Source organism: Leptopilina heterotoma, unplaced genomic scaffold (assembly GCF_015476425.1).
Source record: "Leptopilina heterotoma isolate Lh14 unplaced genomic scaffold, ASM1547642v1 Lhet_164, whole genome shotgun sequence".
Classification (NCBI taxonomy): Eukaryota; Metazoa; Arthropoda; class Insecta; order Hymenoptera; family Figitidae; genus Leptopilina; species Leptopilina heterotoma.
The window spans coordinates 1,115,880-1,132,494 of NW_025110880.1; the positions used below are offsets into that span (position 1 = coordinate 1,115,880).

Here is a 16,615-nt window from a genome sequence, read left to right on the forward strand (position 1 = left end):
ATACTGAAGCAAAAACTTAAGGGAAACTTGCAATTTTTTGTAGTATTTAGAAAATTATTTAAATTAGTATGTATGAGAAATCTTTAAAATTTTTCTTTAAAATCGCATTTTCATAAAATTATGATGAGAATCATTAAATTTGTTTTAGAAAAGTATTTCTTTTCTAAAGAAAATAAAAAATTTCCAATTAACTATTTTAATACTTACTGCAACGCGGCTCTCCTTTAGTTCGAGTCTCACAGCCAACGCCTCCCGCATAAATACATCGGGATAATGGCTCGAGAGGAAAGCTCGTTCCAGTTCCTCCAATTGCCAACTATTGAAATTTGTCCTGCTTCTTCTACGCTTGCTTCCACCTTCGTCTGATTCTCCATCGCAACCTGAAAGTAATTTTTTTTCTAATTTATACTCATTACTATTCAAAAATTTATTTTGGTAAAATTTTCCCCCAAACTGTAAAGTATTCCTAAAATTCTCCTCGAATTCCAATAACAATTTTAATCGAAATCTGAAATTCAATCTTGTTTCCAACTGAATGATGAATTTCCAATTCAGGCAAAATTTCAATCTGCAAAATCTGTAAAAAATCGAATAAAGGAATTGGAATGAAAATTAATCTTCTGTCTTGGAATTCAGATATAGAATTTCCAGAAAATGTTCACAATCTTTCCAAATCAGAAAAAATTTACAGTTGGAAGAAAATTATACTTAAAGTTTTACAAACTATATTTTTTCATTATTATTCCATTATTATCTTTCTAGGCCTCGGATCAATTTTAAGGAGCAAAAAAAAGATCGTTTCACTAGAATTTAAAGTAACCAATAAAAGTGGAAAAAATTCGATTGAATAAAATTTCGATCAAATAGAAATTCGAATGAATAAAAATTTTATTGAATAAAAATTAAACTCTATAAAAATTCTGTTACAATCCGAGGCCTATTTTTTTTTTAAACACTCTCTCAAAAAGTTTCATATTTTTTCCCCAAAAAAAATTGTTTCTTATTCATAACTTCGATCAACTTATTTTTCCTCCATTACGCATAAATTTGTTTCATACATTTATAATCAATCAAAAATAACTTGAAGATATTAAAAACAGATAGAAGCATTTTCTAATAATAAGGAGAGAGAAAAAAAAGCATAAACATGCAATTATTATTTTCACAAACATGCAAAACTAAATTGTTTTTCGTATAGAAATCTAAAAATATTAAAATAAATCAGTATAGTTTGATTACATGAATGTTGAAGTGAATTTTGTTTATATCATATACAGTCTGGTCATTGTTCAAGGAGATTAATAATTTTTTTTCTCTCTTCATTCTTTTTTCTTTATATGTATGCCTCGAGGCAAAATGTATAGTTGTATATATAAAAGCGGGAGGAGCATATATTCACTGGTCCTCCTTTTATCACGATGAAATTAGCCGTCCCTCCCGGTGAATCTCTCCCCCTCCACCATTCGAGAACGGCGGCAAGCTCGCGCTCACAGTCCGCCCCTGACCCTTCTGCGCCCGATAAGAAGAAAACCGCGTCCAACTTTGTTCCGATATATTGAATAAACATGGAATTTCATGATTTTATGACAACAATTCACATTCTTCTCTTGTCTTATCCGAGACGGAAATCTGTCCTCTCGATTGTTTTGGACTCATATGTATGCTAATAGCGACTTGTGGAATTGAATAAAAGACCCAAGAATTATGATTGATCTTTCTCTCTCTCTCTCTCTCTCTCTCTCTCTCTCTCTCTCTCTCTCTCTCTCTCTCTCTCTCTCTCTCTCTCTCTCTCTCTTTCTATCTAAAGATGAGAAAATATATTCTCTACATAGATATATACAAGAATTATCCTTATCAGTACGAGGGAAAATTTTATGCAGATATCTTGAACAATGTGGGTGATTTAGAAATTGTCGATTCGCTTCTCTATTGTATAAAGTATATACAAGAAAGAAATATATGTCTCATAACTTATTCATATTTATTTATATATATATATATTACATTAAGGGAGTGAACTTTTATATCTTTCGATAAAGAAGAAGGGAATTTTATGATTTATATCTTTTTCTAATAAGGATTTCATGATTTCTATATATACCGAAACAAAAGAAGATTTATATATAAAAGGGATAAAAAAAAGAAATGATAACATAAACTATGAAAATAAAATCTCGAAGATGAAATAAGCCGAGTTTTTATAATCAAAAATTGTGTTATATTTCTGTTATTGAGAATAATAAATTTTTGATTGTTACTTTTAGAAATCAATAGAGGCGCGAGATTCAGTGTTTTTTTTTTGTTATTCGCTCTTTTTTTTGCAGAGAGAAAGAAAATCACTGCATATAAATATAAAGTTATTGGTATCCCTTCACTTTTTGTTGCATGCGTGCAATTTTATAAATTATAATAATAGCTAATAAACCAGGAATGAGCAATCAGTACTTCGCAACGACCATGAAAATGTTTATTTTTCTTAAAAACGGCTAAAAATCGTAAAAAAAAGTAGAAATCTTATTAAAATAATTCATATAATTTTTACAGATAGTCGTTATAACATTGTTTATGAGATTGTAAATAGTTTCATGTAAAAAATTATATATACATGAAAACTATAACAAATATTATATAGTAGCGGAATATGAAGTGTCGAAGAATAACTTCCAGTTCTTGCTTTTGTCTAAGAGAAACAATTTTATGACAATGTGTTTTTTTTTTGTTATTTTAATATTTGTCTTGCGCGTGAAATATTTTCTTTGGTTTTATTCAGTATTATTCGCAGTATAATAAAAAACAATTATTTTAACACTCGGTCATCTTTAATTATTATAAAACATGAAATATTAATATTTTCTAATTTCAAATATTGTTTTATTATAAATCATGAAAAAATACCTGCATTTTTTAGATCTGTCAAACAATATTTTTTAAAGAAAGAAAAAGAAAACAAATGCATACACAAAAACTAACTTCAAAGTGTGGAAAAAATGAAATACGAAGATTATTATAGTTATAATATTAGTCTCAGACAAATTGTTTACTACCATCAACTGGAACTATACTAAATGTTGAAACTATTATCAATTTGGTTCTGAAAACAAGTGGAAATATAATCTGTAGTGTTTTACTAACTATAACTACTAGTAATTGTTACCTTTATCACCAAAAAAATGTTATTAAATTGGAAAACCACCCAAAATTACTTAATAACAAACTGGACCTACTATAACTATTATTAAGAAGAACTGCTGACAATTGAAGCTACTTACAATTGAGCTTAATTGAATTTATCGATAACTGGAATTGCCATAAATTTGAATTATCATCGATAATAAATTAATACTGCAATAAATTGAAACTACAAATAAATTGGAGATACAATAATTGGATCTACAATAAATTAGATGCATTGTACAATAAATTGAAACAACAGCATATTGCAGCTACATTAAATTGGAACAAAAATAAATTGGAGCTACAATAAATTGTAACTGCAATAAATTGGAAATATAATAAACTTCAACAAATATAAACTAAAACAATTTCTAACCCAAATGCAACAATTTGTACCATTAAAAATAGATTACAAATTTGAAAATACTAAAAACTAGAAACAATTATTTGGAAATGTTTGCAATTATATGTAGTTTCTTGGTAATACCATTTTTTAAAACATAAACTGTTTTCAACTATTGGATATAAAAAAAATCAAATATTCCCAAGATTCGAACCCTAGATAATAAATCACAATAAGTTGAGAACGCTATCCAATAGACAACACATCCTAGAGTAAAAATAGTTTTTTAGCTTCTTTGTTTCCATGATTTTTTCTACAGATTGTTTAAACTTTTTTCTATAACCAAAATTTTTCCCTTGATTTTTCCTAAAGTAACTCCTAAAGTAACTTGTTCCTTTCTCTCTGGAGCAAATTAATACAGTAATTTTCAAATTTAAAAAGTGTCAAAAATATTCCCCAAGGAAAAGAAATGTCTTGGTAAAAAAAAATTCGCATAAACGTATTTATTAAATTAAAATAAATAAAAAAAATAAATATCGAAGACATTGGATGAAATATAAAGTAAAGGATGATCGCAGCTGTAAACTAACCCAGTCACAGTGTGTCGTGATTTCCTAAGGTGTTACAAGGTGAGATAATCCTTCAAGCTGCCACTGTCCGCTGCGGTTAGCTGCTTATTATGGATTATAGATTATCAATAATGAGAGTCTCGATCGATATTCATCCGCGTCTCGGTTACAACTATACTATACACAACACACATTCACAAACACATTCATAAAGTCTCGGTGTGATTCAGGGGCGTACTCGCAGGATAAATCGCATCTAATTACGTAAATTAATGCCTGAACTTCCAATGATGATTTTTCCCGCCTCGAGCATTATAAACATCGCATGATAAATCCTTAAGGAATATAAATATATAAATTTTAATCCTTTTGCATCGGCAAAATTTACAATTGGATCATATTCCCGGAATCACACAGGTGAATTCCACTGAAAGGAAGAATCAATCTATTACACTTTGACTTGGACGCGCGCGATATTGCCGCCGGGGAATCGAAGCGAGCAGTTCTCTTTTGAAAGGAAGAAGAAGAAGAAGAAAGCTCTGCTCTCTCTCGTCTTTTAAAACGAACAGCTCCATAAAAAAACAGGACTGTAAACCAGATTCCTTCAGGTATAATACACTTGACTGTTCCTTTTAATCCTACTTGACGAAATTGAATTTCTTCTCGAAATCATCCCCACGGGTGTTTATACATGCGAACTGTGCGTTTATATCGGTATTTATTGTTCGCCAGTAATTCCTCGTGGGGCAAAAGGAAGAGTAAAAAAGGAATGTGCATGCAAATCCTCAAATGAAAAGACGTTATATTTTCTTATTTGCGTCAAAAACATCCAACAGAAATGCCTTCAATAATTTAACAGATATAGACCTGAAGAGTCTTGAACAAAATTAAACACCTTTGGAAAAGAACTTTTATGTCTTACTTCCCAAGCGTTTAAATATATATAACCAGGGTTCTTATATTTATAATTTATGTCTTCATATTTTCTTTCAATTATTCTACACTCTTTCTTTCTTTTGCTTTAAACTGGAACTACCATTTATTTTATTTAATAAAGATCAATGATAATCACTTTTCTGTAATTAATTATCAAGAAAGTTTTTCACCACAGTGTAAAATGGATTTTTCTAACCTATGGACTTTACACTCCTAGGGATTTTACTCCTTAACTATATAAGAATAAAATAACTGATTTCAAAAGCGAAGAATACTTTTCGATATCCAAGGGAGGAAAATGGACCATTTAGACCCTAGGGAAGAAAATGACATTCGATTCTAGGGAATAACATTAATTAATTAAACCTAGGCTCTAGCCTAGGTTTAAAAATTAATGTTATTCCCTAGAATCGAATGTTCGTCTCTTTTTTAAACCCAAAAGAGTGAAAAATTCATTTTTTCGTAAATTCCAATAACGAAATTCGAAAATAAAAATATTTCCCGTCAAGAATTTTGTTTTCCGAAAAAACTGCATTTCGTAAAGAATATTTTTCATATATATATATATATTACACGGAGGTAGATATTATATAAACGCGAGGCATTTACCACTTTGAAAAATACATATAATAAAATTTATACAAATCTGTGTAATTTTCTCCTTTCTATAATAACTCCCTATTTCTAGAAAGCACATCTTAAAAAAAAAAGGAAAGAGAAAAAAATACAGACATCAGTATATAATATTCTCGAAAGCATATATATAAACGAGATTAATCTCAATATAAAAACTAAAGATCAAAATCGATATACATATTATATAAACGTGTGTGTATGTCGATCAAGAACTTAAGGAAAATTACCGTCGATATTTTATTTTAATTTAATATTACAGGTGAAACCGGCTTCACTCATCTTGAATTTCGATCTTTATCCCGATAATTCACGGATGCGACGAAGGTTGCTCATTTTCACTTGCTTTATTGCCGATTTGCTTTAGGATAAAAAAAGAGAGAGAAAAAAAGAAAGAGAAAGAGAGAGAGAGAGAGAAAGAAAAAGGTACATGCGCGATAATCGCAATTTTTCCTATTAAAATATTCAGTAATGTTTGACAGCAACCGTGTTAATTAAAATTGTCCGTTGTACCTGGTTTCCCGTAAATTAATATGTATACGTTCACTAATATGCATATAATTTATGGTTTCTTGCACGCGCAAAGTTGAAAAATCTCTTTATAAAGGATTTTAATTTATTAAATTCGTTTTACATTTCAAGAATATAAGAAATTTTTTATTTAAAAAGAAATAGTCTGGTTTATCTTTACTTTTTTTTTACTTTTCTTTTATCTTTTCGTTAATTTTGACGAGAGAGACAGAAAAAGTGAATGAATGAAAGAACATTCAAATTATTGTAGTTAATTTAATCATTATTACTCCATAGGAATTAAGATTTTCCAAAAATTTTAAAATCAAACCTTTATGAAATTCAATAAGTTATAATAATTTAAATATCGATAAAATTTTTCAAACAAAATTAAATTATTTACAAAAGTTTTAATATAATTTTTTTGCAAGAATTCAATTATTTTTACAAGTACATAATAAAATTGTTCACATGAATTCAATTATTTTCATAAATAATAACATTATTTAGAGGATTTCAATTATTTTCAATACAATTTTAAATATATTCCTCGAAAAATGTAATTATTTTCAAAAATTTTTTGCAAGAATTCAATTACACTTCACAAATAATGATGAAATTCTTCGCTGAAATTAAAATATTTTCAAAATCCACTATTTTAATAAAATTTCTGAAAAAAATTCAATTATTTAAAAAAATTGTAATAAAAATTTGTTGCAAGAATTCAATTATTCTCCTAAATAATAAAATTCTTCACAGGATTTCAATTATTTTTAATCCAATTTTAAGTAAATTCTTCGAGAAATGTAATTATTTTCAAAAATTATAATAAAATTCTTCAAAAGAATTCAATTATTTTAAATACAATTTTAAGTAAAATCTTCGAAAAATATAATTATTTTCGAAAATATTATTAAAATTTTTCGAAAGAATTCAATTATCAATTATTTTTAATAATTTATGCAAAAGTTCCTTGAGAATTTTCAAATTCATTTGTTTACAACTCAATTTTACGAAATTTCGATTACTCGGGAATTCTTCAATTAAATATATTATATTAGAAAATGAAAACTTAAAATAATTTTTAAAAAATGAATTAAACTTTTTCAAAAAAATTATTTCTACCGAATAACAATTCGGTAGAATTAAAAGTTAAAAGTATAAAAATTCATATATTCAAAGATTTTAATTTGAAACTATTTCAAAATTTAATTATTTTTAAAAATTCACGCTATAATACTTTTAATATTCAATTACCTATCATCTAAAATTTTCAACTGAAATTCATTTTTAAATCAATTTTTATTAGAAAATTCTACGAGAATTAAATTATTATTTAAATACAAAAATAAATAATTTATTGAATAATTAAATGTTTCTTAAATATGAATTTTCATTGAGAATGTTATGAACATAATTGAATTTTTTCTACGATACTAAATAAAATTTTCAAGCATAATTACATTTTTCGAGGATTTTGATTAAAATTGTAAAATAATTAAAATTCTATAATGACTTTTATTATTCATGAAAATAATTGTCTGGTATTTTTTATCTTTTCGTTAATTTTGACGAATTTAACTTTATTGTAAGTTAAATTCGGCAAAATTAACGAAAAGATAAAAAATACTTTATTGTAAGTTAAATTCGTCAAAATTAACGAAAAGATAAAAAATACTAGACAAGTAAAAAAAGTAAAGATAAACTTAAAGACTATTTCTATTTAAATAAGAAATTTCTTATATTGAAATTTTTCGATTGAAGAATTTCTTTTTAGAATCAAAATTCATTTTCATTTCAAGATAAAAAAAGAAAAGTAAAACTAAATTGCAAAGAAAAAACGAATAAAATAACTTTTAGTATATTTTTATGGTTAAAAATAAATTTTATTAAATTTTTACAAATTTCTAACCATTTTTACTTATTTTGAATGCTAATAAATTTTATTATTTCCGAAGTAAATTTTGTTAATGTTTTTTAGTGAAATTAAGTAAAGTTTTTAAATTTTACTATATACGAAATAAATTTTAGAGAAATAAATTAAAATTTGACTACGTCCGAAGTAAATTTTTGTAAAATAAAGTTAAATTTAAAAATTTTCATTATTTCTAAAGTAAATTTAATTGTTTCAAATTACATTTCGGTGAAATTATTTCAAATTTTTTAATTGTAACATTTTCGAAGTCAATTTTGGTAAAATTAAATTAAATTTTTTAATTTTATTATTTCTGAAGTAAATTTTCAGTGAAATTATATGAAACTTATCATAAATAGTATAAAATTTACTCGCATTCGGAAACAGGAAAAATTGTTAAAAAAAATTATCCACAAGTTTTGAACTTTCAAATGAACGAAATGTTTTTTATTAAAAATATTTTCATAAATTACTGATTGCAATAAAAGTAAAAGAATTCAAATTCCACTTAGAATTTTCGAAAATTGAAATAAACGTTCATTTGAACGTGCAAAACTTTAGGACTATATAAAAAATACGTTGAATCTCTAGACAATATTCAGGTTTTACTAGAAAAGTATAAAGTAAATGATAATTTCTTCCTTTTCTCCGGTGTCAATATAAATCCAAACAGCTATAAATAAACAAAAATAATCAACAAACACATAAAGATAAAATTACAAAAAAACATTAAAACGAATAATTATCATCGAAAATTCAAATTAAATTCTACCGATAACATCATATTAACTAGACGTCTGAAATTTTCTTACAAAAATTCGAAAATAAAATTTTTATCAATTTTTGTTTTTCCTTTGAGAATTTAATTTTCAGTAAAAAAAATCTCGCAGACATTGGATTATTTTATAGGACAACTCGTTTATTCACATGTATATGTATATATTTATATTTATAAATTTAATATCTGACATATAATCATGATTATTTTCAGTTCATTTATTTCTGGGCTTCTTTCAACGCAAAGAGATTATTGCTGTAATCGTCACTCAGGATTATACAAAACCAGTATAAAAGTTGAGGACGATTTCTTTTTTTTTTTTTTTTTAAGAAGAAAAAATGAAAATAGTCTTAATAACGACAGAAGCTTCCGAAGCCGTCCTGAGAATCAATTTGTCGGGAGATAAACTGACAGTAGTAGGAAACGAGAAAGCAATCGTCTATATAGCTATACTAGCAAAAGTTGGTCGCGTGCACACGCACCAACATATAACCTCACATCAATGCCAGAAATGTACCATTTTCTAATTATTGGACAAAAATTACTTCATCATATATATCATATTTCTTTGAAAAATTAAACAATTTTTCAAAGAAAAATCACAGCTGTAAGGCTATATCATTCCGAGAAACTTTCATTATTATTATTATTCTCATTAGTACTTACTATTTTTATTATTATTATTAGACTCTTAGTTTTATTATAATTACTATAATTATTTCTATTGTTATAATAATAATAATGATAATAATAATAATATTAATAATAATAATAATAATAATAATAAAAATTTATTTCTCTAAAATTTATTTCGTATATAGTAAAATTTAAAAACTTTACTTAATTTCACTAAAAACATTAACAAAATTTACTTCGGAAATAATAAAATTTATTAGCATTCAAAATATGTAAAAATGGTTAGAAATTTGTAAAAATTTAATAAAATTTATTTTTAACCATAAAAATATACTAAAAGTTATTTTATTCGTTTTTTCTTTGCAATTTAGTTTTACTTTTCTTTTTTTTATCTTGAAATGAAAATGAATTTTGATTCTAAAAAGAAATTCTTCAATCGAAAAATTTCAATTTAAGAAATTTATTATTTAAATAGAAATAGTCTTTAATTTTATCTTTACTTTTTTTACTTGTCCAGTACTTTTTATCTTTTCGTTAATTTTGACGAATTTAACTTACAATTGCAAGTTAAATTCGTCAAAATTAACGAAAAGATAAAAAATACCAGACAATTATTTTATGAATAATAAAACTCATTATAGAATTTCAATTATTTTAGAATTTTAATCAAAATCCTCGAAAAATGTAATAATGCTTGAAAATTTTATTTAGAATCGTAGAAAAAATTCAATTATGTTCATAACATTCTCAATGAAAATTCATATTTAAGAAACATTTAATTATTCAATAAATTATTTTTTTTCTATTTATATTGTAATTGAATTCTCTTAGAATTTTCTAATAAAAATTGATTTACAAATGAATTTCAGTTAAAAATTTTAGATGATAGGTAAATGAATATTAAAAGTATTTTAGCGTGAATTTTGAAAAATAATTGAATTTTAAAATAGTTTCAAATTAAAACCTTTGAATCTATGAATTTTTTATACTTTTAACTAACAATTTTGTAGAATTAATTTTTTTGAAAAAGTTTCATTGATTTTTTAAAAATTATTTAAAGTTTTTATTTTCTAATATAATATATTTAATTGAAGAATTCCCTAGTAATCGAAATTTCGTAAAATTGAGTTGTAAACAAATAAATTTGAAAATTCTCAAGGAACTTTTGCATAAATTATTAAAAATAATTGTTAATTGAATTATTTCGAATAATTTTAATAATATTTTCGAAAATAATTATATTTTTCGAACATTTTACTTAAAATTGTATTTAAAATAATATTGAATTCTTTTGAAGAATTTTAATATAATTTTTGAAAATAATTACATTTTTCGAAGAATTTACTTAAAATTGGATTAAAAATAATTGAAATCCTGTGAAGAATTTTATTATTTAGGAGAATAATTGAATTCTTGCAACAAATTTTTATTACAATTTTTTTAAATAATTGAATTTTTTTCAGAAATTTTATTAAAATAGTGGATTTTGAAAATATTTGAATTTCAGCGAACAATTTCATCATTATTTGTGAAATGTAATTGAATTCTTGCAAAAAAATTTTGAAAATAATTACATTTTTCGAGGAATATATTTAAAATTGTATTAAAAATAATTGAAATCCTCTAAATAATGTTATTATTTTTTTTTTTTTTTTATTTATTACTCTCTCCCTGCACAAGCCGCAGGGTTCGAGGCAAAACTTCCAATACAAAAAAAAAACCTTAAAGATAACTTACAATTCTAACATTTTAACCTTAACCTAATATAAAAACTAAATCTATCTGCCAAGTGCCTGGGTTTCCGTTTCCAGCTTCTTTGTGCCCAATTTGGCTTCGTCAATTATAAAACTAAGAATTATTTCTACGTTCCCACCCTCGCTCTAGTTTTTTCTATTTCTTTCATCCATTTCTCTCCCTCCCCATTTCCACTTAACACCATACATACCCGTTCACTTATACTTCTTTCCTCATATCCTTCCTCTCTTCCACATCTATCCAACACATGCTCCCAGTCCTCAATTTCAAATTTACACACTCTACACAATCTTTCATCCTCACTCATCCAATACTTACACTCATTCATTCCCTCTCCCATTCTGAACCTTAACACTCTATTCCTTTTCCTTTCATCCCTTATTTTCACTAAATATTTCGGCAACCCTTCTTCCTTGACCATTTTGTACCACCTATTATATCTGGACTCTCTAATCTTTTTCCATCTATTTTCCCTGTCCTTCTTATTCCACTTCCCAATTATTTTCTCAACGCTTTCCTCCCTCTCTCCTATCTCTCCCAATGCTCCCCATCTTTCCTTTTCCCAGATAGTCATACTTTTCCCTCCCTTTCCCTCCTCCCTTTTAATAAGTTCCCAACATCTTCTCGCTAGCCCACTTCCCTTCCCCTCCGCAAACTTTCTCTCTAAACCAATCGCTCTTTTTCTCTGCCTTACTACCATTTTCTCTCTCTCAACTTCCTCTCTTAGCATGTACCCCGGACAGCTTCGATTTAACCCCATTGTCCATCTTAAATATCTCTCATGCATACTTTCCATACTGCTGACTTCTTTCCAACCCCAAATTTCCACTCCATACCCTAAGACTGACCACACTAGCATATCAAACATCCACACTCTTCTTCTCCAATCATTCTTAAATCTCCTCATACCTATGCTCCACACTTTTCCCATAATCTTTCCTGCCTTTTCCACTCTTCTTTCCGCATTCAAACCTTGTTTCCCGTTAAACTGCAGCCAGTATCCGAGATAACAAAACTCATTCACTTCATCTATGCTACTTCCATTCAACTTCCATACTTCTTTCTCACACTTTCTTCTCTTTCTAAACCTCATCACTTTCGTCTTTCCCACATTTATACATAAGTCTTTATCTCTAACATACTTCTCAAATTCATTCAACATTAATTTCATTCCTCTCTCATCATCTGCCATTAACACCATATCATCCGCGTAGGCTAGCGAGAATACCCTACCATTTCCCAATATTACTCCCCCTTTTCCCCTCTTTGACAACCTCTCTTCTACGTCTGCTATTAGCAGGTTGAACAATATTGGGCTCAATGGGCATCCCTGCCTAAGTCCTCTTCCCAACCAAAATTCTTCTCCCAACTCCTCTCCAATTTTTACTCTTTCCCTTGTGTCTACGTACATTTCCTTAACTCTTTCCACCAAGTCTTCCTCAATTCCTTTTTCTTTTAAAACCTTCCACAGAATTCCCCTGTTTACTGACGGGAACGCCGCCTTAAAATCTACGAAAACCGCAACCAATTTACCCTTATCCCTTCTTAGATTTCTATTTATTAAAAAATTCAATACATAGATATTGTCAATCGTCCCCATTCCTCTTCTGAATCCTGTCTGATTGTCAGGTATGCATCCAAGTTCTCCCACCCTCTTTTCCAACCTCTTCCTCAGAATCTCCGCGTACACCTTGTATCCCACCGGCATCAAGGTGACTCCTCTATATTCATCTACCCTTTTCCCTTCTCCTTTCTTCTTGATTGGTACTATTAGCCCTGTTTTCCACTCCTCAGGCCACCCCTTTCCCTCCCACACCTCATTCACCACTTTACACATTTCCTTTTTAACCCATTCTCCCCCATATAATGTTATTATTTATGAAAATAATTGAATTCATGTGAACAATTTTATTATGTACTTGTAAAAATAATTAAATTCTTGCAAAAAAATTATATTAAAACTTTTGTAAATAATTTAATTTTGTTTGAAAAATTTTATCGATATTTAAATTATTATAACTTATTGAATTTCATAAAGGTTTGATTTTAAAATTTTTGGAAAATCTTAATTCCTATGGAGTAATAATGATTAAATTAACTACAATAATTTGAATGTTCTTTCATTCATTCACTTTTTCTGTCTCATACACTCTGAAGTTGTCTTTTGTTTATCTTTATTTTTTGTTAACTGTAGATATTGTATATTATATTATTATGTTATAATTAATTTTTTTTAATTTTTTGAAAATTTGTAACGACAAATAGAAATCATCAGAATTTTGTTCACTTCTTTCCATTAAAAGACTAAATTTTTTTTTAAATATTATGTTTTGGCAAATTGAAATTATGCAGATTTTTGTTCTTTACTTCTAAACAAAATTAGAAAATTGTTAAACAACTGTGATTAAGAAATAGAAAATATAGTTAAAATGTAAAAGAAGAATTTTATTTTTTTGAAATAATTGAATGTTTGCAAATATTTGTAATTTCTCCAAAATTGAATTTTTTTTTAGTATTTTTAACAAAAATTTAAATTGGAAAATTTTTAAATTCTATTATTTTTAAAATTGATAATTTTATTTAAAAAAAGGTATAATAAGAAGTTAGCGGCGCACTTTAGCGTGCGAATTGTTGATAGTTTTCTATAAGTTAAATATATATTTATTTAGTTATAAATTATAAATAAATATATTTATTTAATAACAATTTAGTATATATATTTACAAGAATACGAAAAAAAAATTAAAAACTCTTAGAACCAAATATTTTTTTTAATTATTTAACAAAAGATTAAAATTATTAAAAGGACGTTGTTTAGAACCAATTTTCAAATTCGACCTAGAATTATGTTTTCGAGCAAGTGAAGTAGAAAAAACTTTTTTTTTTAATTCACCACTTCCTCAATAATATTGCCAAAATAGTTTAGCATTTTTAGAATATTATTGAGGTGAATTAAAAGAGCGAGAGAGAAGGAGTGGAAAAGTACCGAGAGGGAGCGTCTTCCGGATTAAAAATCGATGCACATGAGTTTCGATCCGGTCCTCAAGCACGCAGCCGTTTCAATTTAATTGCCTGTTATTTTGAGTGTATGAGAAGGTGCATTAAATGCATCGACTCAGCACCACTAACCGATACTTTTCTTTTTTTTTTTTAAAAACCCCCCCATCTCTTCGCCATCGCCCTTATTCTCAATGAAACATACCTGTGTAATAATATCCGCCAATCTATACCCAAACAGAGAGGTAAAAATTGTATTCACTATATATTTAAACACAAACACTCCATATACGAAAAGCAATATTAAAAGTGGTAACACTTTAGACACGCTCGATCGGCAGGTAGCAATCAATAATTGACCTTGTGTGTACACTATTTTTTCGTATGTAAAGTGCATGCACATGTGGTATATATATATTTTTTATTCTATATATATATATATGCGAAAATGCAACAACCGTATCGAGACATAAATGAGAATTCATTATAATATCAAGAGTGATGTATTTGATGTATCGTATTCCATTGGCCTTAATTACATTCTATGGGAATTTTTGATGAAATTAAGTCTTCATTTTGCTTTGGAATAATAGTTTTACTATTGTATGGTGATTAATTGCTTCGATATTTTGCTAAATAACTTTTTTTCCATTGTGATTAGTATTGTCTTGGGATATTTTTTTATTTTCTTTATTGTTTTAATCTATTTAATAGCGTAATTAATACATTATTGCTTATGGCCGTTTTCTATACTACAAATTAATATTTACCACTGTCAAAATCTAGAAAACTATGACCTAAAACTTAAAAAATTTTATATTTTGACCATTTCCAAAATCTAGGTTGGCTAAATTTTATCTATGTTTAAAACATATCAATTTTTGGTTTTTTAAATAGTTTTATCGTTCGCCATGGTTTCCTAAATTGTGACCATAATCAAAATATAGAAATTTTCAAATCTACTTCTCCTATTTTCGATGATTTGCTAGATTTTCTGATATGGTCAAAATATGAATATTTTGAATACTTAAAAGTACGACTTTTGTCTTCGACCATGGTTTGCTAGATTTTAGCAGTGATACATATTATTTTGTAGTATGGGAAACGGCCATAAATTTTTGCAAATAAAATAATAATTTAATTTTTCCATCAAAAATCATAAACCATCAGAGAGTTAAATAAGTAATAATTATTTCCCAACGTGATGTTATTTTATTTCCATGTTGAGAATGTAATTTCACGAGTAGTTTGTTACAACACATACATTATATTCACAAAAATAAAACAAGAAAACTGCTTTATTTTTACACATCAATAGGTGTAATCAACACAAAGTTTTTCCCCTTTTTTTTCCTGAAACAACAGAGAGAAAATGCGTTTATCCTTTCAACGCTGTTGGAGTCTTTAATTTTATCACTAGAGTTCCGGTATGGGACATTAATTGCAGCAAGAATGGCGCTTGGGACCGAATGGAAAGTACGTGAATAAAAGGCGCGCGGCAGCAGCATGTCGAGTATATCTCTCACTCTTTCTCTCTCAACAAAACTTAATGTTCTTTTGAAAGCGAGCTTAAGACGATCGTAAGTCGAAGGCGTGAAGGGATAATTCTGCTCTACGAGCGCGCTGATTATGTTAGTTACTCGTTATACTCACTTCGCTTGCGACTTTACCACCATAAAAGCCACTATAACACTAAGCAATGTGCCGTGTGGCTTTAACCGCGGGGTTTTATACATTGAAACATGTTTGAGAGAAAATGCCAAGTGCTTTTTACACGCATTTACGGTCATGAGAAATAGAGAGAGAGAGGGGAGGGGGAAGAAAATTGACTATCGAGGAAAATCATTTCGTTACGGAATATACAACAAAATTATTTTAGCATCAAACATTCGCATCATTACTTAAACTGTTTTACTAGTCGCTTCAATTGTTTTTATAATGTGCCGTACTTAATTGCAAATACAGTTTAAAAACTTGCTAATTAGAATTCTTGTTATCTTTTTTTTTCTTATCGTTTAAAATTTTTTCTTTAAGTTCAGGAATTTGCAGAAATTGTTTTTTTTAATGACTTCCTATTTGTCACATGTTGATGTGCAGTACACAAACGTCAAGAAACTTGAATAACGCCAAGTTAAATAATATTAGAAGTAAGTGGAATTATTTTTTTATAGAATTTCCTGCAGGAGATGACAAAAAGTATACTTGAAAAATGAACCAGTTTTGTCACCTTTAGAAGCATCATGCAAATGTACCATGGCCTCAAAAGATGTTCCATTTGCTGAAAGTGAAACAAAAAGCAAAGGCAGAATATTATCAAATTGTTCTTAATGATGTACTTGACGTGAATGTTGAATCATTTAATACATTAC

General features: G+C 27.2%; 2 protein-coding genes across 4 annotated transcripts in view; both read right to left on the minus strand.

Annotated features, from left to right (window-relative positions):
• LOC122499063 overlaps window positions 1-16,615 on the minus strand; it is a 693,598-nt gene that overhangs the window by 516,177 nt on the left and 160,806 nt on the right. The gene's annotated exons all lie outside the window — the stretch shown is intronic.
• Window positions 1-16,615, minus strand: part of LOC122499062 — a 59,929-nt gene that overhangs the window by 16,006 nt on the left and 27,308 nt on the right. Inside the window, exon 2 of the mRNA XM_043607130.1 lies at window positions 208-380. Within this exon, the coding sequence (XP_043463065.1) occupies window positions 208-380 (173 nt within the window). The remainder of the gene's footprint in view (window positions 1-207; window positions 381-16,615) is intronic.